The 27,312-nt window shown below is 42.5% G+C and overlaps 5 protein-coding genes across 5 annotated transcripts; 2 read left to right on the top strand and 3 right to left on the bottom strand.

Annotated features, from left to right (window-relative positions):
• Positions 1–4,485: 4,485 nt before the first annotated feature.
• LOC127755482 (uncharacterized) lies at positions 4,486–5,327 on the bottom strand. The gene has a single exon (XM_052281157.1). It carries the CDS (start codon positions 5,196–5,198, stop codon positions 4,659–4,661), a length of 540 nt encoding a protein of 179 aa, XP_052137117.1. The 5' UTR covers positions 5,199–5,327; the 3' UTR covers positions 4,486–4,658.
• A 2,370-nt stretch (positions 5,328–7,697) lies between these two features.
• Positions 7,698–12,408, bottom strand: LOC127753699 (serine--tRNA ligase, chloroplastic/mitochondrial). The gene is made up of 10 exons (XM_052279111.1): positions 12,127–12,408; positions 11,870–12,036; positions 10,913–11,006; positions 10,672–10,820; positions 10,501–10,593; positions 10,128–10,307; positions 9,638–9,804; positions 9,227–9,361; positions 9,062–9,155; positions 7,698–8,974 (listed from the first exon to the last, which is right to left on the bottom strand). Exons 1-10 carry the CDS (start codon positions 12,302–12,304, stop codon positions 8,693–8,695), a joined length of 1,539 nt encoding a protein of 512 aa, XP_052135071.1. The 5' UTR covers positions 12,305–12,408; the 3' UTR covers positions 7,698–8,692.
• Positions 12,409–14,473: 2,065 nt separating this feature from the next.
• LOC127755320 (uncharacterized) lies at positions 14,474–17,144 on the top strand. The gene is made up of 4 exons (XM_052280977.1): positions 14,474–14,608; positions 15,036–15,241; positions 15,675–15,997; positions 16,735–17,144. The coding sequence occupies exons 2-4, from the start codon at positions 15,089–15,091 to the stop codon at positions 16,793–16,795; spliced, it is 537 nt and encodes a 178-aa protein (XP_052136937.1). The 5' UTR covers positions 14,474–14,608; positions 15,036–15,088; the 3' UTR covers positions 16,796–17,144.
• A 359-nt stretch (positions 17,145–17,503) lies between these two features.
• Positions 17,504–21,695, top strand: LOC127754755 (SEC12-like protein 2). The gene is made up of 10 exons (XM_052280321.1): positions 17,504–17,860; positions 17,959–18,053; positions 19,076–19,226; positions 20,123–20,214; positions 20,304–20,403; positions 20,492–20,567; positions 20,655–20,775; positions 20,881–20,997; positions 21,090–21,157; positions 21,241–21,695. Exons 1-10 carry the CDS (start codon positions 17,573–17,575, stop codon positions 21,339–21,341), a joined length of 1,209 nt encoding a protein of 402 aa, XP_052136281.1. The 5' UTR covers positions 17,504–17,572; the 3' UTR covers positions 21,342–21,695.
• Positions 21,696–23,389: 1,694 nt separating this feature from the next.
• LOC127754754 (RING-H2 finger protein ATL51-like) lies at positions 23,390–25,635 on the bottom strand. The gene is made up of 2 exons (XM_052280320.1): positions 24,100–25,635; positions 23,390–23,807 (listed from the first exon to the last, which is right to left on the bottom strand). The coding sequence occupies exon 1, from the start codon at positions 25,414–25,416 to the stop codon at positions 24,196–24,198; it is 1,221 nt and encodes a 406-aa protein (XP_052136280.1). The 5' UTR covers positions 25,417–25,635; the 3' UTR covers positions 23,390–23,807; positions 24,100–24,195.
• Between the last annotated feature and the right edge of the window lie 1,677 nt (positions 25,636–27,312).

Here is a 27,312-nt window from a genome sequence, read left to right as displayed (position 1 = left end):
CTATCTGTTAGCTGAAAAAGATTCAAGATCTAGACATAACAATTTTCTATATGAAAATTCTAAATCTACGTATAAAAAAAATAACAACCAAATCAGATGAGATTCAGCAGAACAAACTATATCATGTAAATCTCAATTTCAGCTCAAACAAAAAGCAAAAATGTATCATGTGAATAACAATTTCATTGAGTATCAGCTTAAGCTAGAATTGAATCAGCTTATATTCCAAATAAAAGTACCAAAAGAATCAGTAAGTACTAGCATCAACAGTCACAAAATTACTACACAGTGGCGCTATCAATCACACCGCAAAAGACTCACAACTACTATTAAAACTTGTCTATACATAGTGGCGCTATTAACCACAGCACAAAAGAATCACAACCGCTACTTAACTATAGTATTTGTATCCGTATCAATATAACCACAAAAGGTATTCGACTAAAAATTAATGCGGTACCACAAAGGGTTTTCCCTGCATATGTTTTAGTGCTAATGTCTGTACAGCATGATCTTTTGAGTAAGAGTCGCTCGGTATAGGAACAGGTTTTTATAGTGCTAATGTCTGTACATCATGATCTTTTGAGTAAGAGTGGCTCGGAATAGCAACAGGTTTTCCCCAGCTGTCTTGACAGCTTCTACCATATCTTCTGCCACCAACCGAGCTTCCTTCCTACTGTGACTCCATGCCTATATTTGGAAACCATAACTGCGAGCATCCTATACTGCACAGAAATCACCCATCGTATCACAAATTAGCTCTATGTACGCTGCTGTCCAACCAACTATTAATTCATTTCATTTCATTTATTGTAGCAATCGGGGAGTGGTAATCATCACCAACTTCAAATGTTGAAGGCTTAATGAACTGCATGCAAGTAGACAAATTAGTAATGGTACAACGACACTGAAATCCTCAAAAAGAAAAAAAGACCCATGACAGCATAACATCATATACATTAAACAATCCATCAGTTGTATTTAAACACACTAGTTGATCAGTTGTATAACTTAATACTAGCTCTCAGCACCTCGCTAGACATATTTCATATACCTAAAAAAATAAAAAACAAACTTGAGTCCTAAAAGGGCAAGGAGACTATTACTCAATGTTCTAAATCTCCGGCTAAGCCTCTTAGCGGTTGAGCTCTCCAACAGCTAAGAGCAGCTATAGCCGGCTATAGCTACAACTAAAACATTTAGCGGTTTTCTAAAATATAAGAAAAAATTGACATATAACTTATTTGATTGCACATAGAGTTCATCACCAATTCAAAATCAAAGAACGCCATATACAAAACATTTGGTATTTGAACAATCTGAATTAGAGAACGTTTTCTTGCATGTATGTTGCTCCGGTAGGTACATGTTGCTGCTCAGGGTCAGGGATGCGACGAAAAGGAGGATTGGTGCAGGGGCAGGAAGGAATGGCGGATGTTCGTCATTGGGAAAAAGCATCAGCCCCCGTAGCCGCCTGGAGAAGCAGTTGCATCCACCGCCGCTGCCACAGCAGGTCAGAGCCTCTGCTACTGCTTGGTGGGAGGAGCCGCTGTCGCCGCCGGTCGCAATCGCCACTGTCGCTACTGCCGCTACTTTAGGGGGATGGGAGTCGGGGACTGGGAATAAGCGGAGAACACCGTTTTTTTTATAAATTGACCCTTTTGAAAAACTTATTTCATAAATAGCCCCTGCCAAAAACTTCAACCAAAACTAGGCCGTCGTCTCAGCGCCAAGCGCATTGGCGCTTTGGTTGGGCGTATCAGCGCTGAGGTTGGGCGGCGCTGACCTCGTGCCACCGTGGCGGCCGAGCACCTCCCCCTGCCTACGTGGCAGGGAGGTCAGCGCCAACCGCTTCGGTGCTGAGTTTGCCAACCTCAGCGCCAACGTTCCTGGCGTGGCGCTGAGGTTGGGTACTTAGAGGCCAGCCGAGGCCACCCCAGCCAGCCTCTCCTCTCTTCTTCCCCACCGCGGCGGCAAGGGTTTGTGTGTCTCTCTCCTCCCCTCACCAAATCTCCCCCCAAAAAACTCTCAAATCGAAGGGGATTTCATCAGGATTGAGTTGGGGATCGATTGAGACGGTAAACTCCTCTAGAAACCCTAATTTCCTCAACTTTTTATTGGATATTTCGCATTGTTTTGGTTCCAACCAGGGTGTGAGAATAGTTGGCTCGGGATGGGATGTTAATTGGATAATGTGGGTGGGGATGTAGTGTGGAAGAGACATATTAATCTTGCTCCATTTGATTCATGTTGATTTGTAGAATTGAGACTATATTTGGGATTGATGTGTGGTGATGGTTGGGGATTGATGTGTGGTGATTGAAATAGTTGGAAGGGGGTTGATGTGTGCTGAGGGCTAGGCAATTTGTAGGAGTAGGGAATTTTATTTTTATGAATAATGTGTAGTATTTGAGTTGAGAAAATTAGGTATTGTTTTATGGAAAAAGTTTGACATGTCTTAAAAAAACACTATGTTGGTATTCGTGTTTGATATTTCTTAAAAATTAATATATAGTCCCATAGCCTTTCTACCTTCTTCCATGGGCTTGATGCGCTAGTCTCCCTTTTATCTTGTTAACAACTGCATTTCTTTCAGCTCGGAGCCATTCAACCTCCCGCTATCTGTCACAATAAGGAATTGTTGCCACCATTTCAGCTCGGAGCCATTCAACCTCCCGCTATCTGTCACAATTAGGAATTGCTGCCACCATTTCAAAGTCCGAAATTGCACTATGTTCAATTACTGCATGCATAGACACATGAAGCAGACACCGCATTTGTCTTCAGCAGAACAATGAGACACTGAATACAGTTTAATTCACAGTATCATATTAACACCATAAACAAACGTGCCATTTGGGCAAGCATAAGTCCATGAAACCATGAGTAATTTTTTGGTCGCTGGATCAGTAAGGCAGTGTTTAGCAGTGGTCTGGTCCTACATATCAATAGCCATGCCTACTGGACAAACAAAGACAGGCGTAACTAGTTTAAATTTTTTGTTCCGCTTCTAATATTTTGAGCAATGGGACGACTCACTAATAGTAAGAAAATGGGCTAGTGTAATACATGACAATTGATTAACCAAATTGACAGGAAAGTTAAAAATAACAGTTGATGTCTAAGTTCATATGGAAGTGGTAATTTTTTTTTCATCCAAATCTTTTATGGACAGTCATGCAGCTGCAGCATCAGAATTGTAAGGAACATTAACAAGATAATTTATTCAGTGAACATTCAGGAAATGACTTTTGTCTAGTCAACTACAACCGTGCTATTGAATTACGATTTATAAGCAGTTATAACTCAGCAGCTGCATCAAGATCAAATAAATCGAGTTCTTTTCCCAGCTGAAAATGATCTCTGGTGGTGAAATTAAAGTTTTTCTGACTGCCTACCTGCATTATTCAAGTAACAAGAAATCAGCAACTGGACGAAGTGCAAAGACAGTGGAAGGCACACAGAAATCTCACTACCTCTTTTCTGAAGACAGAATTTTTCACACCCCCTTCAGGAAAATCAGATGGATATTGCATCTGGATGTGTGGTATTATGAATAAATACTTTTGTGCTTCTAGTTGAATTGAAGCCTATAGTCAGTTGAGCAGGGTCCTCTTATAGTCTGCTTCTTTCAGGTTGGGAACTGGAAGATTGGTAGGCGCATAGTTTTTTTTAAAATAAAAAAGAAACATAAAACCAGGCACAGTTTGGGGGTCAATGAGATTTACACAAACATGCCAACATTTCCTCGTCCCATAAATCAACTAACGGAGTAAAAAAAATAAAAAATATATATTTGGCTAGTCTGACTTTCTAAGCTGAAGATCAGTGTCAGAACTCAATAATGTCTTGTCTTGGTTAGTCTGATGCTCTAGGCTGAAGTTCAGTCAAAAGTGAGTAGTATGATAGTATCTATCGAAATTCACACAACAGAGTAACCGATAAATTAATAACTTTTTTTTGCGGGGATAAATTAATAACTTTAACATGCTACCAACACATATGCGTGCCATTGAAGTAGTAGCGAATTAGTAAGGACTGACTGATTCAAGAGGAAAATAATCTACTACCAACCATCCAACATACCATGATCAAACATCAGTAGTCCATTCCATGAAGTAGTGTGATTGACAAGACCACGAGAACAAACCAGCAAAGCATAGTCTCGCTCTTTGAATTAGTGCAGGAGAGGGTCTTAGATTTATCCAGAATTCTAGAGCATGCATACAACTATACAAGGCTCTCTAAAGATTAGTTGAGCATACTCCAGTCTAGTTCATAGGCAACAACTCTATACAGGGCAAACAATTTCGTGAAGAAATACACCTGAACAAGAAACAAGATTAACGGAAGCGCAAGAAAAGTGTTGCAGAGCTTCCTTGTTGGAACTGTGAAAGTCGATAAACCACAATACCATACAAGTATATTAGGACTGACAACACAGATGGACTATAAATAGATATATATAGCAGAGTTAATAACACATTGGTAAGTTCACTTCCCCATCATGTTCATGTTCTATCTAGGATAGTCACAAATATAACAGATAGCATTGATAATTCTCATTCTAGATAGATATATATAGAACACTGAAAAACATAATATATGCTACTAGATGGCATTGGTAATAATGATAATAATTAAATCGATTTCTCTTCTCAATCGAATTCCAAACCCATCGCAGCCAGCAATGCCATGTCTTCGTCATCCTCCTCATCCGCATCGCTGTCAGAGTCGGAGAGCGGGAGGCCATCGCGCAACTTCGCCCATGCCTCGTTAAGCTTGGCGCGACCCCTCGCCCTGCGCTCGAAGAAGCCGGCGTCGACCAAGAAGCGGCCGCTGGACTCCATGGCGGCCCTGACCTCGCTCTGGTACTCGAAGAAGCGGTCGTCCGCGACCTTGCGGAGGATGTTCGATCTGCGGACGGAGTCCCTGCAGCTCGCCTTGAGTTCCCCCGGGAACCCGTCGTCGTTGTCGTTGTTGGGGTTGCTGCTGATCTTGAAGCCCTCGATGTCGTCCGGGTTGGTGTAGGGCTCTCGCTTCTGCGCGAGGATCCACTTCACCTCCGCTAATGGCAGCGGAACCATCGCCGAGATCGTCGTCGTCGTCTTCGTCTTCTTCTTTTTCACCGGAGCTGGAGCCGGAGCCGCCTTGCTGGGCGAGCGCGAGCCCGAGCCCTCCTCGTCGCCGCCGGCCATGGGTGTGGATCTCTCAACCTGCGCCTCGCGTGAAGATTTTGGAGGATTTGTTTCGTCGAAAAGAAGAAGAGGAGAAGAAAGATCGATCGAGTTTGAGGTGGGTTCGTGTTGTTCCAGACTCGCAATCGGAATCGGAATCATCCAAGGCGGGGGTTCGAATTGGATAGTTTTAACTTGGATTATACGCTGCCGAAAACAGCAAGCGACAAGTGGTAGTAGGCCAAAACTTGACACGAATTCGACACGAATTACGCAAGGCTGTGTTCTTTCCCATCACTTCGCTCATCTCCTTCGTTTTCCTCGTACAAGCTTTTCAAATTGCTAAATGGTACGGGTTTTGCAAAAAGTTTATACACGAAAGTTGTTTTAAAAAATCATATTAATATATTTTTTAAGTTTTTTTTATAGATAATACTTAATTAATCACATGCTAATCTATTGCTCCGTTTTCCGTGTGGAAGATATGTGTTAATCTATTACTTGTAATCTTTGATAAATTAAAGGATACGTGGTATTATGAATAAATACTTTTGTGCTTCTAGTTGAATTGAAGCCTATGGTCAGTTGAACAGGGTCCTCTTCTAGAGCTAGCCTGCTTCTTTCAGGTTGGGAACTGGAAGATTGGTAGGCGCATAGTTTTTTTAAAAAAGAAAAAAGAAACAGAAAACCAGGCACATTTTGGGGTCAGTGAGATCTTACACAAACATGCCAACATTTCCTCATCCCATAAATGAACTAACTGGAGTAAAAAAATGAAAAAAATATTTGGCTAGTCTGACTATCTAAGCTGAAAATCAGAGTCAGAACTCAGGCCCCATTTAGTAGGGCTCCAACCTCCAACTCCAGTGAGAGCTAGCTCCTATAGGAGCTCCACGCCACCATATTCCTTGTTGGCAATTCGTTGAACACTTGGTTGGTATCGCCCTACCGCCGCTGCCGCCGGCGCTTAGACCGCGCGCCGCCGTCGCTCGCCCCCGACCCCACAGCCGGCGGTCAACCCAAGTGTTCGACGAAATGCCGCCGCCGCACACGCGCCGCCCCGCCTCCCGCGCCCGGCCGCTGCTGCCGCCGCCGCCCACGCACAGCCGATGCCTACGCGCCTACAGCTGCCGCCCGTGCGTCGCCGCCGCCGCCGACTGCATGCCTTCCGACACCATCGAGCCGCCGGCCGCCGCCAACGCCGGCTGTTATGAGGAGGATGGGGAGGAGAGAGAACGGGAAGAGAGAGAGGGTATGAGGGGTTGTTGAGTGGCATTTTGGTGTAATTAGGCTAAAAAATTAAAAGGTAGTGGATCTTTTGGGGTGGAGTGGAGCTGTGGAGCAGTAAAAACCCAGCTCCACCCCCGTAGTACAAATTTGTGGAGCAGCTCACCCAACTCCGCTCTAAAAAATAGAGATTCTATACCGTTTGGCACAGCTCCAGCTCTAGGTAAGCTGGAGTTGAGAGCTAGAGCTGTACCAAACGGGGCCTTAATGATGTCTGCCTTTGGTTAGTCTGATGCTCTAGGCTGAAGTTCAGTCAGAACTGAGGAGTATCTATCGAAATTCACACAACAGAGTAACCGATAAATTAATAACTTTAACCTGTCAACAAAATCTAATCTATTCATATAAAATCAATAGAGATCCAGGATTGCAACACAAAGAAATCAACAAATTGTAGCTGAAATTGTACGGGAGTAGTATAAGTGACAATGTGTGTGCAAGCGATGTAAACGTACACATGGGGAACCGATCAAAGATATAGCGGGGGACTCAACGCGTGGTCGTGATAAATATACTGTATAGGCGGAGCTCTTAAGATGTCCGCCTGAGATAATCCTACATTTTCCCAAGCGGATGCCTTAAGGCTCCGCCTGGGAAGATGCATGATGTCACCTTATGTCGTCCGCCTGTGAAGATGGATCTTCGCAAGCGGACGACCATATCGTCCCCCGTCCCTGATTTTGCATGCAGGGAAATGGTACCAAATGTTATATTCGTCTAGAAAAATAAATGACCCTAGTATGCGAAAATTATTTTTTAAGCAGTGAGAGAGAGTGTTTGTACTCACCTATGCACCGTCACCACCATGGTCTTCAAAACTAAAAGGGTAAATTGGAACCATGCCATTATAATTTTGCAAAGTAAAATGCTCTAATAGCTTGCTGAGCTTGCTCCACAGCACAGTAAGGGATAAGTGTACGAATTTGACGGGTGAATTATTAGCCAATCAGCTGACGCGGAGACGATCAGCTTTAGATTAAGTGATGATAATATATAGCTTAGTATTTAAACGTACAATTTTGTTTTTTTTTCAATATTTTCTAAGTTTCTCTTTGTGCTTCTTATTTTATTCATTTAAAATTAGATTTTGTTTTTGTTGTTCTTTTTCTCTGTTTACCATGAAATTCCTATCGATCCATTTGTATTCTTTTAAGTTTGCAGTGTGAAATCTGGAACTTAACTACTACTAATTGTTATTTTTTTATTTTTTATTTTGTTATTTTAAGTTTCCATGGCCTCGCAGCGTGGCTCTCGACAGCCTCGAAGGGCCGAGAAGGCGAGCGCGTTGGAAAAGATTTTTTTTTTACCACCGTAATTTGCATAATTATCTCAAATTTTGGCACACCACGTGGCCCAATCAATCGCTAGCAAAACTGCCAGCATGGTTGATGATTTCAAAATGCTGGCTGCTCTAGCCGCATAACTCGCATCATGTAGGCTGTGTTTACATCTAAAGTTTGGATCCAAACTTTAGTCATTTTTCATTACATTAACCTGTCATACACACACAACTTTTCAGTCACATTATCTCCAATTTCAATCAAAATCCAAACTTTGTGCTGAACTAAACACAGCCGTAAACGAACAGATATTAAACTGACAAAGCACTAGTACTATTGTTCTAGCACAAACTACTCCGGTATAGTTCTCCCGTGGACAAATACTCCCACCATCCCAAAGTATAAGATATTTTGGGTGAATAAAATACATCCTAGTACTAAATCTGTTCAGATTCATAATATTAAGATGTCTCATCCACCTAAAAACCCTATACTTTGGGACGGAGGAAATATTTCGCAAGGGATATCCAATACAATGGGCATATGTGGAGTTTACCAGTTAACTACAAGTGTAATACTGAGTTTGTTCAACTACTCCCTCCATCCCAAAATATAGCAAACTATTAAAACTGATGGAAAGCATACTAGTCCAAAGAATCTGGCTAGCCCCTTGTCCATAATCATTGGACTATATATCCATTCCAAGTTTGTTCCAAGTTTGCTATATTTTGACAAGGAGGAAATAGTTAACCTGGATATGTTGCCAAAACAACAATCGACAATCGGTGGCCAACTAACAGCCACGAATTTCGCATGGAACATTTGGAATCGACCACAGATTTCTTTGAAATTCTGCACATTCACTTGCCAATATCCTCGGGGGAAAAAAAGACTGTAAATCTATAAAAAAAACAAGATTCGAAGTAAACGTGGTGACCTTCAAGCTGATCATTTGGTTTTCGGGGAGAGCACTTCAAGTCCACCCATGAAGGGCCTCAGTGGCTCTGGGATCACAACCGTTCCATCTTCTTGCTGAAAGTTCTCCAGGATGCATATGATCAAGCGAGGAACAGCAACCGCTGTCGCGTTGAGCGTGTGGACAAACTGTGTTGGGCCTGAGCTGCCCTTTCCTTTCTTGGCGTTCGCCGGTGGAGGATCTGCAGGTGATGGGCGAAACCGGATGCCCAGCCGCCTGCTCTGATAGTCTGTGCAGTTTGACGCGCTCGAGATCTGTTCGTTTCGATTAGGAAAAGTTAGGGCAATTGCTTCAAATTGAATATAAGTTCAAAAGCAGGGGGCTTGAGTAATGTTTCTTACCTCACCGTACCTATCTAGGCCTGGCATCCATGCCTCAATGTCAAACTTTCTGTAGGCCGGTGCTCCCAGATCCCCAGTCGCCATATCCAAAGTTCTGCAAGAAAGAGCATGATATTGTTGCCTCTAAATTATAATGACATGCAAATTCAGAAGATCAGGGAATACTTGAAATGAAGTCCAAGTGATGCATAAAGTTCCTCTTCAATAGTGATAAGTTCTTCATGGCACTTGTCGCTCTCCTCTGGCCGGCAAAATACAAACATCTCAACCTTGCTAAACTGATGTACACGGTAGAGGCCCCTGTTCAGGATGCAGTGACCAAAACTTAGCAACTTCATACAAGAATTGTAAACTACGCCCTCCATTCTCTTTTACATAATGTTCGTTAGTTCAAAAATGAACTAACCAACATCAAATAAAAAAAAGAGGGAGTATCTCAAAGTTTTGAATAACCAATGAACAAATCTTCACACATCTATACAATATGTAATCAACATACTGTGATCAAATTACATAAATCAGTGGAGACAGCAATTTCCAATGCATAATCTTAACAGAACAAGAAAATATGCATACCTAGTGGCAGCACCTGCGGCACCAGCTTCTGTGCGAAAACAATGTGAATAGGCTACATATTTTCGAGGCAAATCAGAATCAGGGAGTATAGAGTCCATATGGATGCCGCCAACAGGAATCTCTGCAGTTCCTATGAGGCACTGATCACTGTTATCGATCGAATAAACCTACAGAAACACAATAGAAGGTTAACTAGTGAAATAAATGTTTACTTTCACACGATGAAAGATCGATGAAATTTCCAAATCATGTAATGAAAATAAAGATGACAAAATAGCTGATCTGATCCTGTGTAATTAGGAGAGAATTCATAAATTAGGAGCCAACTACGACTTTAACATGCCACATCATACAGCACAAAAGCATATCCTAGAGAAAGTTACTCTCCTTTTTCTTGAAATTATGGGCATAAGATCCTCCTAACACAACCAGCTCTAAAAGCTGAATTCATCTATTAACCAGGATGTAAAGGTATCTTGGATCAATATACCTGAGTATTTTGGGCCCTTGGCTGGAAGCCACATTTCTCAACAACAGATGACCTTACAATCTCCGGAGTTATTAGTGGTGTGAAACCTTTCTTTGAGACCTCAGTGATGGCCCAATTAACAAGGGCCATCTCCAACAGAACAGCTTCATTCTTTAAGTAGTAGAACTTCGAGCCACTAACCTGCAAATGACAGTATACAACCTTGGTAAAATGAACAAGTGAAAAGAAGTACAACTGCTCATATAGGAGCTACAATTGTAGATCATCTTTGAGTTAGTGTTCAGGTAATGGCTTCTGTCCAGTTCAAATATAACTGTGCTATTGAACAACTTACTGCAAAGTTATGTTTAACATTGATTTGTGGCAGTTATACCTCAGCAGCTGCATCAAAATCAAACAAATCAAGTTCTTTTCCCAGCTGAAGGTGATCTCTAATGGTGAAATTGAAGTTTCTCTGACTACCAACCTGCATTATTCAAGTAAAAGAAAATTAGCAGTTGGACAAACTGAAAAGACAGAGTTACATACACAGAAATCCCACTACCTCTTTTCTGACGACAGAACTTTCCTCACCCCCTACAGGAGCATCTGGATGTGTGGTGTTAGGAATGCTTTGTGCTTCTAGTTGAAGCTTATCAGTCAGCTGAACAAGGTCCTCTTCTAGGGCAATAAGCCCTTCTTTCAGGTTCTTGCCTGCAACAATCCAATTTTTTTATAAAAAAAATTTACTATGTTGGTATCGCTGTTTCATTTTTTTTTAGAAAATAAATTCATAAACATTCTACCTTCTTCAACAAGGGCTTGACGCACAGATGGTTCTAATTTCCCTTTCATCTTATTAGCAACTGCATTTCTTTCAGCTCGGAGCCGTTCAACTTCCTGCCATCTGTCATAATTAGGAATTGTTGCCACCATATCTCAGTCCAGAATTAAATAACCATGTTCAATCACTGCAAGCATACACACAAGCAGATACACACGTGTCTTCGGTAGAACAATGAGACATTGATGCCAAAATAGGTTAAATCGCAGTAACACAGTATCATATTTACGCCATAAACAAAAGTGTCGTCCAGGCAAGGATAAGTCCATGAAGCCATGAGTAATTTTGAGTTCACAAGATCAGTAAAGCAGAATCAATCAGTGATCCAATATAATCAACGAAATAACCAATTAATAGCCATGACTACTGGCCAAAAAGAGTAGTTTCTAGTTTCAATTTTTGGTTCTTCCTAATATTTTGCTACCCCCAAAATTACAAGGTTGCAATAGGCACAACTCACTAATAGTCAGAAAGTAACATAACACATGCCAATGAATTAACCATATGAATAGGCCAGTTAAGAACCAGTTCATGTCTAAGTTCACACGAAAGTTGCAAATTTTTCTATCAATCATCTCGAACAGTTATTGAACTCTTGGAAATCACAAACTAAAGCAATATAATTTCACAGTGCAAGCTTAATCTTAATTCATCCAACTTCTATTGCAGGCAGTCACGCAAGAGCAGAATCAGAAACTACAAACAGCAGCAGCAGCAATGAGTCAATGACAAGCTCCATAAAAGTCTTATCCAACAGTTTAAAAGTCTTGCGAATCACGAGCTTTGCATTATAATTTTACAGCGCAAGCTTAAATCTTATCCATCCAACTTGTATTGCAGGCAGTCACGCAAGAGCAGCATCTCAGAAACTACAAACAGCAGCAGTAGCAAATGACAATTAATTAACAGGCTCCTGTACCTTCTGCAAGGCGAGGTACTCGTCGTAGAGCTGGAGGACGAGGTCGAGGTTGGCGGCGGAGTTGCGGTCGCGGATGTTGGCGGCGACGGCGTCCGTGTTCTCCCGGATCCACTTGAAGTCTATCGCCGCCTTCCACTGCGGCTTCGCGGCGCCGCCACCCGCGCCACCTGCGACCACCCATACACCCACAGCTCAGAACGGCTCTCGCTGTCAAACCGCGAGGTGTTCCCTCGAGTTTGAAGGTTCAGGATATTTACCCTTGGTGTCGGGCTCGACGGCGGCGGCGGCGGTGGCGGCGGCGGAGGCGGTGGCGGAGGAGGAGAGGAGGCGGAGATGGGGACGGCGGAGGAGGGAGAGGGTTAGGTTCCGGAAGGGGGAGAGGGAGGGGGTGGAGGCGGCGGCGGAGGAGGAGAGGAAGCGGCCGCAGGTCAGCATCTCGCCGGAGAGGAGGCGGCGGTGGTGGTGGTGGTGGGGGAGGGAGATGGCCGGCGAGCGGCGGATAGAGGGGATAAGAGAAAGGTGGGGGTTTTTTGGGGGCGCACGAGTTGAAGTTCTTGGTTAAGATTGTGTTCATCCAAAAACGAGGCGAAATTGCTTCCCTTTTTCACAAATTTTCAATCTTCTATCATATGGCTTACTATGAATTTGGCATTTAATTAATCAACTACTTCCTCCGGTTCACAATGTAAGTCATTCTAGCATTTGCCATATTCATATTGATGTTAATGAATCTAGACATATATATCTATATAGTTTCGTTATCATCATTATGAATGTGGAAAATGCTAGAATGACTTACATTATGAAACGGAGGGAGTACTAATGAATTGTCTTAGTAAAAAAAACACATCATTCTACATATATATCATTATCACAAAACTCGTCAAATTACTGACATCGCTATCACGAAACCTATCAAATTTATCCATCTTCCCTATTTCATATCTGAGTATAGTATGAGAGAAGTGGTATAAAACGCAATCAGAAACAATAAAGCAACCTATATGAAATGAGTGATAGCTCTTAAGAGAGGAGACAAAAAAAAAAAAGACTAAAATTGATTATGGCAGCCAACATTATTGCATAAAGGCAACTCTTGAATGAGAGGTCGGGGAAGATTTGCATGTTTTTTTATAAGCAGTGAGACCGACTCAAGTACTGATGATATGGGTTGTGTTTGGCTGCAAGTTTCCAAACAGCTGCTGCTGCTACACGCAGTGTATGCGGCTGCGGCGCACAGCCAATGGCTACTAGCCACAGTTTGCAGCCAAACACACCCATGAGCTTGTGTGTTCTATCTTCGAACTAGGGTGTGTTTAGTTCACACAAAAAATAGAAGTTTGGTTGAAATTAGAACGATGTGACGAAAAAATTGAAAGTTCATGTGTGTAGGAAAGTTTTGATGTGATGAAAAAGTTGGAAGTTTGAAGAATTATTTTGGAACTAAACAAGGGGCTAGTTAGGTGCAAAGTGTAGAAGATAAACAGATAAAATGTAGGGTTAAAATGTAGTTTTTATTCGACTAGTATGGGTTTATATTTTTCTCAGATTTAGGTATATTGGTATTTAGTAAGTGGAATACTTCCTCCGTCCCGGAAAGCCTGTCATTCCGCTATTCAAAAAATGTCCCACAAAATTTATCGTTCTAGCATCTTGACCGCATCTTGACCAACGAGCTGAGCCTAGTCTATTCCATCGATTTATTTGGCATACTATTTCCCTATACAACCGTGCCACTACTAGTGCTATCTATGTGTGTATAATGCGATAGATGGTCTACTAGAAGTGATTATCTGAAGTGACAAATGCAATGATTAAATAAGGGTAATATGGTAATTTTTACTTGTAGTTAATTTGTTCACTCAACCATAAAACGACAAGTTTTCCGGGACGAAGAAAAATAGTATTTTTGGGCTCTAGTCTTTTTAGGTGATTGTGGCGGGCTATTCTGTGCTTGCTAGTTGATGAACGTGTGAGTGACAACTCTAAAAAAAAAATTGTGAAGGTTTACAAGGGTTGGCACAATAAAACTGTAGTAATCACTATGATGAGAGTAATTCTTGTCCTTCTGGTTTAAGATTGAGAGTAGTTATGAAAGTTGATGGGAGGTAAAAGAATGGAGATGGGTAATTTTGTCAAATAATATAACGATGGAGCAAATGGATGGATTTTGAATTTTGAGAGAGATATGGGACATTTTATAGACCTAATCAATTGCATAATAAATCTCCCAACGCTGACAAATTTTGGCCATATTCCAAGTCACAAACAATTTCGAATATTAGAAGTGTCTTTTTAAATTATTTTTTTTCTTTCTCTTCAAATTTTGTCACCATACCCCAATCATTTGAGATAGAGTTATCGTTGAGAAATAAACGAAGAAAAAAGTTTGCAGTAAATTTTTTATATTTCTATATTTAACTGGTATTAAAGTTAACGTAAAAAATCAACTATGATTAAAAAACCAAAAGAACTTTAAAATTTAAGTTTGTTGAAGTTTAAATTTGAACTATGACTGCTTGCAGACGAGAAGTCTGTGGATTCTGGAAGAAGCCGCCGACTCTTCTAGAGAGGGGCAAAGCTTATTCAAGAAGCCACCACCACTCCATTCCATTGCTACAGGCGCCTCCTCGGCTCCAATCCCCCACTCAATCTTTCCCTCGACGGCGGAACGCCGCGCCGGCCGTTGCTCCGTCGCCGGCGCCGGTGGTCCGGTGACCACATCCCAGCCGGAACGAGGTAACACCCCATTCAGGCAAGATAAGCGTTTTGTCCTTCGGCAGAAACGCATGTGTACTCTGTCGTTGGTCCAATGTGCATTGCTGGAGATCCAAGATTCTGCTCCACTTGATTCTTTCGATCGGTTCACAATTTAATTTAGTGCCAATTGAAGTTGCATCACGCAGTAATGTATGTATCAATGTATGACAGTGCACAACTTTGCTTAGTTAATGTTGAGCCATTGTGTCAGCCCAAGTTTGTTTTCCATTAATTCAGTACAACCGCAGTTTGGCAGAGCTGAACTTGTTTATATGAACCACACATTGTGTATTACTAGTAAATAACATAGCATTATGCAAAATGCACAGGTGAATCATTGCTCCAGTTAGCTGCAAACAATCCAGCCCCAATATCACCAACCAAAAAAATCCTTCTTTCCCTGCAGATTTACATTGCAAGCAGAGGTTGGCGCCTAAGGCATCACAAAGGTCGACGGCCATGAGGCCTCCCAACCGTCAGAGATTGCGCCAGGCACCACGCCGGCGGGTGAGCTCGCCGGTGTCCTCCACCTCGTCGTGCTCGCCTCCTAAACCGCCGCCGCGCTACAGCCTGCGTTCAACTCCTGCTCGTCGTCTCCACCGCGCTACTACGGCAAGTATCTTGCAGCCATTGGATCAAATTATTCAATAGTTTGTTTAATTCCTTCAACTATGCATTGAGGAAAGAAAAACTGCCCATACACAACACTGAAATGGAATGTGGAGGCCATGCCGATGTATTTTCTACCTGAAAAAAAATTGAATTGCTGGAAAATAAGACAACCAGAAAGTAGCTTTTCCTGTTAAAGTTAAAAATGAATTTGTTTCGATTAGAATGGTACGTAGTTGACTGAACTAGCTTTTCATGTTCCCTTGTATGTGCTACTTTTTTCCAGTCTTGCTGAACTTGGATCAAGTATTGTTATTACGCACAGGTTCGTGCGAATTGCATTCAGACACGCACAACCCAAATTTTGTTCATCCAAATCACAAAATGTAGTCTAGTCTACTGATTGTATTTTCAAAATTCTTGCCTGAATGAACAGGAATTGCAGGACGCGAAGGAGCAAGTGGTTGACAGCCTTGAACCGAAGAAGAAGAAGAAGAAGAGATCATTCATCGAATACCACATCGGTCGCATATCCAACATAATTCAACAATCAATCAACAGAATTCAGAGAGAGCGAGATGAGAGACTTCAAATGCTGAAGATCTTAAGGGAGGACGGGGTTGACGCGAACTCGGAGCAGTATCATCTTGCCAAAGAGCTACTAAGGTCACGAACACGCCGCACCGTCTTCAAGAGATTCGATTCGAAGGAAACTCGACTGAAGTGGCTGCAGTGGTCGTGGCAGAACCGAAAAGCAATGTATGTTCATCGTCTCTCGCTTGTCGCTACACCACTTTTTATTTTAGTACTCCTTCTGTCCCGAAATAATTTCATTTTTCTAGCGACTGGGTTTCAAAATTGTAGTACTAGGTGAAACCCCGCGCATTGCTGCGGGAATTTAGTATGATAACAACAAAAAAAAATAACGTGTAAGATAGCTAGATAACATCAGATTAAGTAAATTAATGTGGCTTATGATAATTTAAATTTAAATAGTATGTAGAATGGTGATTCAAACGTAAAAAGTAAGGAGGTTAACTTTATGGAAGAAGAAAAGTAGGGAGATAGTTTGGACCGTAGATTAATCATCTAAAGGCTAAAAACAATTGATGTGATATGACTTAATTTGAGGAAAAAAGGAGAAAGATAATTTGGACCATAAATTAATCATTTAAACACTAACTAAGTGATGATGAACTATATAAGTATATATGATATCATAAAACATAATAAAAATATACATTGAAACATTATGTGAATTATATTGGATGATAATTTAACATGTTTGTCTTTGAAAAGCTCTATAAAGATATAGCATGTTTGCATGATATTTAAATGTGATGATTGTTAGTGGATGATGATATGGCATGCATCTTGTTAGTGGATGATGATGTGGCATCCTTGCATGTTAAGCTTAAGTAGCTAGTGGGGGTAACTTTATAGTAAGATAGGATTTGTGAGCTACATTCTGATTTCTCATGTTTCACTTGTGACAGTACGGCCTCGCCATCATCGTCAGAAGATGAGTCAGAGGATGATCTGTTGTTCAGTAGTTGATCAGCATGTAATGAGTAGCAAATGTATCAAAGCTTAACAGTCCGATCGGATCAGGTGGCTTGCACGATGGCACAAAAATGCTAGAATTTTGCTTTTGTTTTTTCCAGAAAGTATTTAGTGTAGCTTTAGGGAGTTCCTGATGTGCTTGTAGGGCGGTGTTCTTGTGTGTGTATGTGTGTGTGTGAACGATCGGTCTGCATCTTTTCTTTTATCAGTGAAACGAAGTAGTAGATCTTCAGTCTCTGTTTTAAATACACACACCAAAAGATCTAATCAAAGACCATCAAGTTGTATGAAACACAATCTTCTTAGCATGCTAGTGCTAACTACACTGCGCTGGAGTTTAAATTCGAAGAGAATACGTGGGCGTGTTTGGATGGTAGCCAGGTGTATCCAGCCAACGGTTGTTCTGAGTTCGATTTTTTTTGGCCAGCGGTTGTTGTTTGCCTTTTTTTTTTTTCTTCTGTTCCGTGTTCGGTTTATGGCTCGGCTTTCAACTCCACTAATAAACCGACTCACCGATAAAACCGAAAATTAGCCTCTAGCCATTCACGCGACGGAGGGAGGCTGGCCGTGCGGAGGTGGCGTGCTCCCGGTTTTCTTCGTCCGAAACCGAAAGCCGAACTGATATTTTCTCGGTTTTTTTTCTGCAAACCGGAATAAACCGGTGTTCGCTGCTCGCCGTTGGATTGCGCATTCGATTCAAGAGCCCAACCGCACGCGAAAGTCAGAGAGGATCCGATCCGCTTGCGCCGCCGACCACCTCCAACTCCGGCGATGGCGCGGCGCGGCGGCGGGCAGACGTACGGGTTCCCGATCTACTGCGCCTCGTGGCTGCCCCTCGCCCACATCCTCAATCCGCCTCCTCCGGTGGAGGAGGGGGATGCGGACGCGGGCGCGGCCTCGTCGGAGTCCCCCGCTACGCCGCCTCCGCCTCCGCCGCTCATGGCGGCGCTCGGGGGAGGGGGCGGGGAGGGGCGGAGCGGCGTGCCCAACGCGCTGGTGGTGGCCGCGCTCGACACCTCCGCTGGGGCGGCCGCGGCGGCGGCGCTGTCCCCCGACCCGGTGAGCGATTCGGTTTCTTCTTCTCCGCCAGATTTCCACGCCGATCTCGATCTCGTCCCGTGCTGATCTGACGTTGCTGGTGGTGGTGTGGGGTGCAGGTGTTGAGGATGGGGACGGAGGAGCAGGTGCCGTACAGGATGGGCGTCCACCCGCGCGGCGACGGCGTCCTCTGCGCATTCCCCAATGGCTGCAGGTTACTCTCCTCTCGGATCAAATTTGCCTTTCTGTACCATATCTACCTGTGTTCATGCTACTACTGCGGATGGTGCCGCCAGTGCCAGCTGGGGGTGGTATTGGTTAGCTGTGAATTCTAGTTAGCTCAATTGTTCAAAATGCTTCAAAAGGTGTCAATTCAATTCATGACCCAGATAAACTCAGTACTGTCTACATACATCACATTTTGAACTGCTTTTGAGGTTATCTGTAACGAACACCACGTGAGTACAGGGGATCACTCTTCATGCCACCTCTTCGATGCGGTTAGGGATTCAGGGAACGAAGAATGTGGGAAGAAGATGGGAGAGGGAAAGAAAAATGTAGTTATAGCTTGCAGGTCCCTCTGCTGCGCATGCTTTGTGTTGGTGCCATCGTGGCAGTAGACGTGGCACAAAACAAGCCTTGTTTTGTGCTTACGGTAGGTGTAATCTATTTGGTATTGAAAATTGAGGGTGTTTTTTTTTAATCCAGTTTAAGGGTTGAACTGTTTGAAGCTTAACTTCAGGAAGAATTAGAGGAGAGAGGGGGCACTGTAGACCTTTTCTATTATTACTAAGATTTAATCATGGAAATATAAACACTAAGATTATATATGTGTGGTCTGAGAGGCTTGTAGAAACCAATATTATGATGAGGTTGATTTTTTATAACGATGGCTGGGTACAAGTTTGTGGAGTTCTTTATCCAACTTACAGACCCTGCTTTACTATGAAGCTCGAATTGGGGCATGTAGATTTTAGTTCCTGTTTTTGTAAGTATTAATTGTCTTGTCATTAACTTGTTGAATTGTTTGTTATATCAGGAGTCATATTTTTGTTATTTGCTTACTGTAGATGAATTGCTAGATCATATCTTAGTATTAGCTCCGAAATGTACCTTTTTACGCGATGATAGTGGATGTCTTCTTTTTAGGAGAGAAGGTTCAACTTTTGTAAAGAATTTTTTCTGGTTATTTTGCACTTCTTAATTCTGATTTCTGACCATGTAACAACTATATAGGTTATTTCGATGGGAATCACAGGAAGGAGAGGGACCTGATAATATAGCTTTGAGGGCTGATCAGGAGGCACTGACAGATTTGACTGATGCTGGTTTACAGTTAGCTGTGTCATTCAGTGGAGAAGGTTCAATACTTGCGACTGGTGGTGAGGTAAGTGGATATAACTTGCTTTCTATTAGAGATTATTATTTTCTTTATGCATTACTTTTTTCATTTTTGTATTCCATTCCTCGTGTAGCCAGTAACCCTATAGGTACTTTGGCCTATATACTTTGGAAGATGCCCTGTTTATTGCCTTCTTTTCGTTTGCTAAATTTCTTTCCTTTTCAGTTTTTACTGGCCATTGCTTATGCACACAAAAACTTTCTTTCTGAATCTGACTGCCATAAACGTTAGTGTCTTTGGTAAAGAAGATGTAATAAACTATAGTCATCTACTTCAGAGCTTCATGCAGAAACAATTTGGCAAGCAAATTATGATAAGGTTTACATGAGCAACAATTTTGTGTACATGATTAAGAGAACCAAATTGTGGAATTCGCATGGGAACTTGACAATAGCAATGCGTGCCTCTGTTTACTATTTATAATGATTCATTAGAGATTGAGGTCACTTACCAGAAGTGTATATAGTGTTGGTGACTTTGTGTTGGTCAAAGGGCACTTCTTGATTCATAATCAGCATGTTACAAATCCTTTTTGGTGTGCAACAATGTAAGGTTAGTTATTTTCTAATAAGTGAACAAAATAAGAGCACATAAACAAATGAAGAAACTAAATCAATGTTTTATTTGTTTCCATGGTAATACTTGTTCAGTTATGTTGTTTTATGTGTAGCATCCTCACCTTCACTTTAGTTAAAAGCAAATCAGGACACTTACGAGGCTATATTAATTTGTGTCTATAGCTGTAATATTTCCAATTGTGACTTTTTTCAAGGCAAAATATTCATTACAAAATTTGATTTCTGTACTTTACAATCGTGCCTTGGGAATTCTCTGATGATTTCTACTTAGGGTGCTAAATCAATTTTCTGTCAATTATGTAGGATGGTCATTTAAGGGTCTTCAAATGGCCTTCCATGGATTCCATTCTTGAAGAACCTGATACGAAAACATCAGTGAAGGATTTAACCTTCAGGTAAAAAATTCTCTTTCTTTTCTCGCAACTTAGGTATTATTGATTGCGTGATACTGATGGGTTTCCTCTGTTTCGTGTTGTGCTTTTAGCTCCGATGAACATTTCCTTGCTGTGAACAGAAGCAGTGGCCCATGTAGAGTATGGGACTTGAAGTCAGCAGAAGTTGTAGCTAATCTCCCAAGAGAAGCAGTGAGTATGTGTGTGTTCATGTGTTTTAAAAACATATGTTGGTGTATTGTGTTTGTTTTAAGTGAGTTTCTTGCATTCACATTTCCAGGGAGAAATATTTGGTTTCTGCAGATTCTCTAATCAGACTGACAACAGTCAGATCCTCTTTGTTACAGCGATGCAAGGTAACCCAAGACTTTATTTAACCATGTTATGGATCGAATATTATCTGCTAGGGTAAGTCCTGACAGTAACATAAACCTGCTTCTTAGGTGATTATGGGAAAATAATATCTTGGAATACGACCTCGTGGACGAGAATTGGGTCAAATAAAATAACACGTGAGGCAATTTCAGCATTTGCTGTCTCGCCTGATTGTACACTTCTTGCAATGTGAGCAAATTCAATCAACAGCTTACTGCATTTTATGATTAAGCTTATTGAGATTATGTGGATGCACCTTCTAGAAGCCTAATTCGTTTGCATTTCCCTATCCAGTGGAACTATTGAAGGAAGCATTATTGTACTAAGTTCAAAAAATATGCGGGCGCTTGTAACAGTTAAAAAGGCACATCTTGGCATTATTACTACATTGGCATTCTCTCAAGATTCAAGGTCAGTATATGTGCCGTAGACTCTCGATCTGCTTGGAGTTTACAAATGTGACAAATGTGATTTCTCAATGTTGGTATTCTATTTTATATCAGGACCTTGCTGTCGACTTCCTTCGATTCTACTGCTAGGGTGACTTCAATTGGATCACCTAAGAGTCGTGGTATGCCACTTCTTTATTTGTTATTTTTTTTATACTTGCTAGTCGTGCATGTCCTCCTAAATATGTTTGCTTTGTTCTGGCAGGTATAAGTATATGGACCATGATACTGGTTATTATTCTTGCAATTTTGGCATACTACTATATGCAGCATAAAGAGGATCTCTTAGCAAGGTTTCTACAATGAGAAATTTGTCCAGGCTCTGATTTTCATCACTTAATTTATCATCTGATCGTCTACTGGAGATATATGTGATACCGTCTGGGAGATCATTTTTGTCTTAGGGTCAAAAAGGAGAACTGTCCAAATTTCTCCTGTCTGCTGAACATAGCAAGATCCAGGCCTTCCCTTTGTCACGCTTGTACAAAAATGGCCATGTTGTCAAGAGTTTTGTAAAATTGAAGGGCTCATGTGAGTTATGCCATCTAGCTGCCCTCGTGAGGAAAATTTCTCGAGTATAATGTAGAAATTTGAGACCAAATTTTATGTTCAAAACGGTGTGGGGGAATAATGGATTTTCCAGTGTTGCGCCTTGCGGTACATATTTGCTGGCCGACCCTCTGACAAGTGGTTCTGTTATATTGTTATTATGTGACTAAATATCTGTGTGAGTCATCTACAGAAAGCATATTTGCTCTCAAGGCATTTCACGCGCTAATCGCATCGTCACCAACAATGCCAGTTTTTTCAAGATTTCTATTTCCACAGTGGAGATGCAAGGCATCTCAGCTCTTCTTTTTACTTTTTTTTTCAATAAAAAAACTCTTCTTTTTTACTTTTTTGGTTTTCTTTTTTGTTTTGATGTAGACATAAACAGGCAACTGGCCAGTGTGAAGCATGCAAAGACAGCACTGAGCGAGTGTGAATAAGCATGCAAAGACAACAGCACTTCAGTGGAGTACTGTGCGAGTGAAGTATCTGCCGTGCGTGTCGGGACTCCACTAACAACACTCATTTAATCATTTTTCTCACTTTGTGAGCAAAAAATGACAGGGACATCATAGCCTCAAGAAAACCAAAATATCTACTAAAGGCTCTACACAAGGACACAAGACTGTCCAATCATCCATGGCCTTATCCTAAAGCCTAAATTAACTTGTGAAAGGTACACCAAACCAAGCCAAACTTTTTCATTACTTTTGCCTCACCAATCACATACGGATGCAGATCCTTTGTAGTAAGACTGATACATTTTAGCGGTGGCTGATATATGGATCCGGATGCATACGTCGGTGTCTGCTACTGCATCAGCTGTACTACACACATTCCTCACCAATCATATCCAGGTTCACTAGACCGTTTGCGAGAAAAAAAAATCCAGAGGTTAGAGGTTTTCATGGCTTTGATGAAAACCATCTGGAAGCAGTTGACTCCTAATAAAATCCGGTAAAATTTTATAAGAAAAATAAAACTCAGTTTAAATTTTTCATGAACTTGATCTGAAAACAAAGCGGTTCATGTTCCTAAGCCAGTCCAAGAAGTCCGGTTTTCGCAAAAACCGACAAGTTTTCTTTGGTTTTTTTTGTAAACCATGATCCCATCCCCTCATCTAACAAAAAAGCATGAATAACTTGTGAAAGGTACTTGCTTTCTACTACTCCATTTTCTCAAGAGCCTTGAGAATAACACAATGCTAACTTAACCCCATATTACTTGGTTATCAACAATGACCTGCAACTAATGGTAGGTCGATATATAATTGACGGTCACTACTGCTCTAGTGCCTTGTGAGGTGACTGAAGGTTAACTGCCTAACTTGCATCCCTCCTTTGCTTTGTCACACCATTAGCATTTCCAAATGGTGTAGCATCGTCTTTTTAATGCAGTGTCAGTAGCTTGATGGTGACATGGGAAAAAAAGTAGGTGGCTTGTCGTTGCAACTTCCTTGAGAATCCTCAGCCATATTGATGCACTCCATTGGATGAGCAAATCAGGAGGCTCCAGATGCAATGCTGAATTCTTTTTCTTTTTCCCTTTTCTTTTTCAGTGAACAGGATTGGAACAGGATCCAGTTCATTCTGGATTGGTGCAGCAGAACAAATTCCTCACAAGTTGCAACACATTTCCTGTACTTTGGTCTGATCACAGTCATCAAAAATGTTTCAACCACATTGAAAAGTACTGGAATTAAAACTAGGTGCAGGTTGCTTGCTTTACTTTTATGCAACAATCAACAACCTTGTGATAAACTGGAAGAACATGAGGTTTGAGAAGGTTGTTGTTTGGTCAGCGAATCAAAATCAATGGTCTTAACAATCACAGATTCATGAAAGATCGAAGAATCAAACACAACCCCTCTCCTGCACCGACAGCCATGAACCTTCTTGGTGAAATTAACATCTTGCAAAATTGGAAGTAAAGAAGAGAGATGAAGAAACACAAGTCCATAGTTTGATGAGTGAATCAGTGAATAAAAATCTCTCAACAATCACAGATTGATGAAAGATTAAAGATGCAAAACACAACCCTTCTCCTTGCACCGACAGTCATGAATCCATCATATTGGTGAAATTAACATCTTGCAAGATTGGAAGTAAAGAAGAGAGATGAAGAAACACCAAGTCGGCAAGTCCCATAGCTTGATGAGTGAATCAAAATCTCTTAACAATCACAGATTGATAAAAGATCAAAGAGGCAAGACACAGCCATATCCTGCACCGACAGTCATGAATCATCTTGGTGAAATTAACATCTTGCATGATTGGAAGTAAAGAAGAGAGGTGATGCAAAGACAAGTCCAAACATAGTTCATATAATTTCATGAACTGTAATGAACAGGCAGCAGTGATCTCTTTTATATCTTACAAACTCGCATACAAAGACATCTCCTTTTTGTCAGGAATTCATATTTACAATTTCTGACGTTTCGCGGTGTATGCACAAAGCTCATGTTATTTATTTGCTTAATCACACATAAGATTTAGGAAAGATAAACTTTTTTTACCTTTCCCTTGTGACAAAACTCTCCAAACCAAACACCTCCATGTCTCCCAAAATCTGAAACCTTCAGCGATTCATCCCTTCACAGAAGAGCAGCAATTCACCGTGAAATCTCGTCGGCGTTGTTGCCGGCGCCGGCGGCGGCGGACTGGCCGGACCTGCCGTGGCCGCCGAAGGACACCGACCTGGTCGCTCCGATGCCGGCCATCTCCAACACTTCCGAGAATTTCATCAGTCGAGCGATCTTGGCGAGGCCCATCTCGCCCATGCGCCCACTGTTCGACGCCGGCGACCGGAGCGAGACCTCCGGCCATGGCCGCCTCGGCAGCGTCACCATCGACGCGGCTCGCCTGACGCCGCGCTCCGGCGAGCCCTGGAGCTCTCCTCTGTCGGCTTCGGCGGCAGCTGCGTTGCGCGGGTTCGGCGCGGGCGCGCCGCCGGGAACGGCCGCGGCGGCGCCCGGCGCGGCGTTGGCCGCCGCCGCCGCGGCGGCGGCGGCGGACTTGTCGCTGATCTGGACGGGCGCGCGGCAGAGCGGGCAGTTGACGTGGGCGCGGAGCCAGGTGTCGATGCAGCCGCGGTGGAACGCGTGGCGGCACCGCGGCAGCAGGCGCAGCGTCTCGCCGTCGCGGAACTCGGTGAGGCACACCGCGCAGCTTCCCCCGCCGCCGCCGCCGCCGCCGCCGCCGGCGAGCCCGATGCCGCCGCCGGTCTTCTTGGCGTCGTACACCAGCGCGGTGATGGCGGCGATGGCGCGCTCGTCGAGCCCCACGGTGCGTATGTACCACACGTGGTGAACCCCTCCTCCTCCGTCGTCGTCGTCGTCGTCGCCCTCCACCTCCTCCGCCGCCATCGCCGCCCCCGCCGCCCCACCTTCCTCGTCCCCCTGCTGCGGCTGCTGCGTCAGCGGCGCCTCCTGCGGCGCGAGCGCGTTCCGCCCACCTCGCCTCCTCCTCCCCCTCCTCCCCCTCCCCCTCATAAGCCGACACACCAGCAACGCGACGAGCAGCACCACCGACACGCCGAGCAGCGACGCCGACAGCGCGATGAGCGGCGTGGGCAGCCGCGACGACCTCAGATGCACGGGCGCCACCGGCGGCGGCGGCGAAGGGCACAGGTGGTAGAACACGCAGTCCGGCGAGCAGTCGGTGGCGCAGGACAAGGGGTCGGGGGGCACCGTGCCGTACGGGGCGGCCGTCTGGTCGCGCTCCGGCGCCGAGCGCGTGTTCGGCTCCGGCTCCGGCTTGGGCGGCTTGGGCTTGGGCTTGGGCGGCTTCGGCTTCGGCAGCGGCTTGTCCTTGTCCGGCTCCGGCGGCGGCATGGCCGGGGCACGGGAGGGGTTCTTGGACGCCGGAGAAGAGGAGGAGACGGCGATGGCGTGCGCTGCTTGACGCGGTGTGGAATGGCGACGCGGCGGCGGTGGTGGTGTGTGTGTGGTCGCAGGTGAAGCTAATTAGCGACGAAGAATATGTGCGATGTGGTGGAACGGTGACCTGTAAAAAAGAAAAAAGAAAAGAAGGGGTACTATTTGGATTATAATTGGATTTTGTTGGGATTTTTGTGTCTAGTGATAATAAAAAGGAGGATGGGTGACAGTAACATGCACTAAAAGGATATATGGAAAAGAAATATTTTAGGTATTATGTATGAATAGTTTAGTTTCGGCCAAAAGGTTAAATTGAATAGAAAGGATGGGTAGTTTCATCTGTGCAGTTGTGCTTTGTTATTTTATGGCACATTATGATTTCACGGTTTTAACACTGCGCGAAGTTTTGGGGGAAGACACTCTTAATAGTGTATTTCCCCAAAGTCAGTTTGTGTGATGCCTTACTACTTAAACCGTGGTCACAATGTCAGGTAGCAAAATTTGTATATACTTGTCACTTGTTTTTTTTCAAAACATTGGCCGTTTGTTTTTTCTGAAAAAAATATATATATACTTGAAGTATGACATATACCATTAATACAACTATATAACTTTCACTAATCATAGGTTAATACTTAATCCTTTAAAAACTATTAATGATCAAAGTTAAAACACTAGCGGGTCAACAGTGACCAGTAAACGAGGACATAGGAATATATGAACAGGAGCATACACCATTTGATGTGAAAAAAGTAATATGTACTCCTAGAACTTATGTATGAGTCTTCTGTTTCAATCAAAAGCTTAAACTGAACAGAAAGTCATTTTAATTCATTTGTGCTTCAACAGTTCACATGGATACTACTAAGATGCAATTATACAATTGAATGCAATGGGTAGTACTTTCAACTCCTTTACAAAGTCTGTTTGGAAGAACTTTAGAATTCATCTGGTAAGAATATAGAGAAGTTGAAAAAAATAACTTCGGGTTTCTAGTTTATTTTTTAAATTTTACAACTATGTATTCTCATTTTCTAAGTAAAAAAACTGAACCGTTTAAGTGGGCTTTTAATTCTAAAAGAAGATCTAGATGCCATAATCTCGTCTCAACAAACCTATTATCAACGTGTTGTCTCTTAGGAACTTTAACCGTATCCATTGAATTGGAGAAAAAGGGACTTTAGCACCTATTCTTGCGACGACATGCATCAAATTGAGATAGTAGACCCATGTACAGTGCGTTCTAACAACTAGATTGAGTCAATGAAGTTAATATAAATATCTTTTTAGAACACCTGTGACCTTGTGACCATTTGACAAATTGTGTAGAGCCAACTATGAATCTACTTGGAATCCCTAAAGATTACATTTCAAAGTGATTTCGACTTTAAAGGATCTTGGTAGATTATTTTACTAGCGGTCGTAGAAATGGAAAAAGGAGAGCCGGATGCCAAAAACTCCTAAACTGATGAAAACAACCCTAAACTAATTCTATAATCAAAGTTTATAACTTAAAATTAACTTTAGATTATATCTATAGCTTTTAGGCATACGTTAAACCATTTATTTTATTAGAAAAATACGTAACCTTTATTTATTTTGGTGTGATTTGTTTTAGTTGGGTAGTACTAGCTTTGAGCACAACTCATATTTTAATATGTGTACATTTTTAATAAAATAAATGATCAAACAAATATATATAAATTAACGGTATCATATGCCGAAAATCAGAGAGTACCATGAAGTGCCGGAGCAACCTAATTCTCAGAGGTCAACTCTAATACAGTACCACTCCCTCCATTTCATATTGATCATCATATAAATTTTTTTTATCAATATTAAGGAAGAATT

This window comes from Oryza glaberrima, chromosome 11, assembly GCF_000147395.1.
Source record: "Oryza glaberrima chromosome 11, OglaRS2, whole genome shotgun sequence".
NCBI lineage: Eukaryota > Viridiplantae > Streptophyta > Magnoliopsida > Poales > Poaceae > Oryza > Oryza glaberrima.
This window is presented reverse-complemented; position numbering and strand designations above follow the sequence as displayed.

Bases quoted from the DNA above. Each gene is read 5' to 3' on its own strand.
- LOC127755320 (XM_052280977.1), top strand. From the start codon at position 15,089: ATGAGGCCTCCCAACCGTCAGAGATTGCGCCAGGCACCACGCCGGCGG. The intron at 15,242-15,674 runs GCAAGTATCTTG...CTGAATGAACAG, and splicing joins GTCTCCACCGCGCTACTACG to GAATTGCAGGACGCGAAGGA. The intron at 15,998-16,734 runs GTATGTTCATCG...CACTTGTGACAG, and splicing joins TGGCAGAACCGAAAAGCAAT to TACGGCCTCGCCATCATCGT.
- LOC127754754 (XM_052280320.1), bottom strand. From the start codon at position 25,416: ATGCCGCCGCCGGAGCCGGACAAGGACAAGCCGCTGCCGAAGCCGAAG.
- LOC127753699 (XM_052279111.1), bottom strand. From the start codon at position 12,304: ATGCTGACCTGCGGCCGCTTCCTCTCCTCCTCCGCCGCCGCCTCCACC. The intron at 10,594-10,671 runs GTAGTGGGATTT...TGAATAATGCAG, and splicing joins GTTCTGTCGTCAGAAAAGAG to GTTGGTAGTCAGAGAAACTT. The intron at 9,156-9,226 runs GTATTCCCTGAT...TCTTTCTTGCAG, and splicing joins TCACTTGGACTTCATTTCAA to AACTTTGGATATGGCGACTG.
- LOC127755482 (XM_052281157.1), bottom strand. From the start codon at position 5,198: ATGGCCGGCGGCGACGAGGAGGGCTCGGGCTCGCGCTCGCCCAGCAAG.
- LOC127754755 (XM_052280321.1), top strand. From the start codon at position 17,573: ATGGCGCGGCGCGGCGGCGGGCAGACGTACGGGTTCCCGATCTACTGC. The intron at 20,404-20,491 runs GTGAGTATGTGT...TCACATTTCCAG, and splicing joins CTAATCTCCCAAGAGAAGCA to GGAGAAATATTTGGTTTCTG. The intron at 20,776-20,880 runs GTGAGCAAATTC...TTCCCTATCCAG, and splicing joins GATTGTACACTTCTTGCAAT to TGGAACTATTGAAGGAAGCA.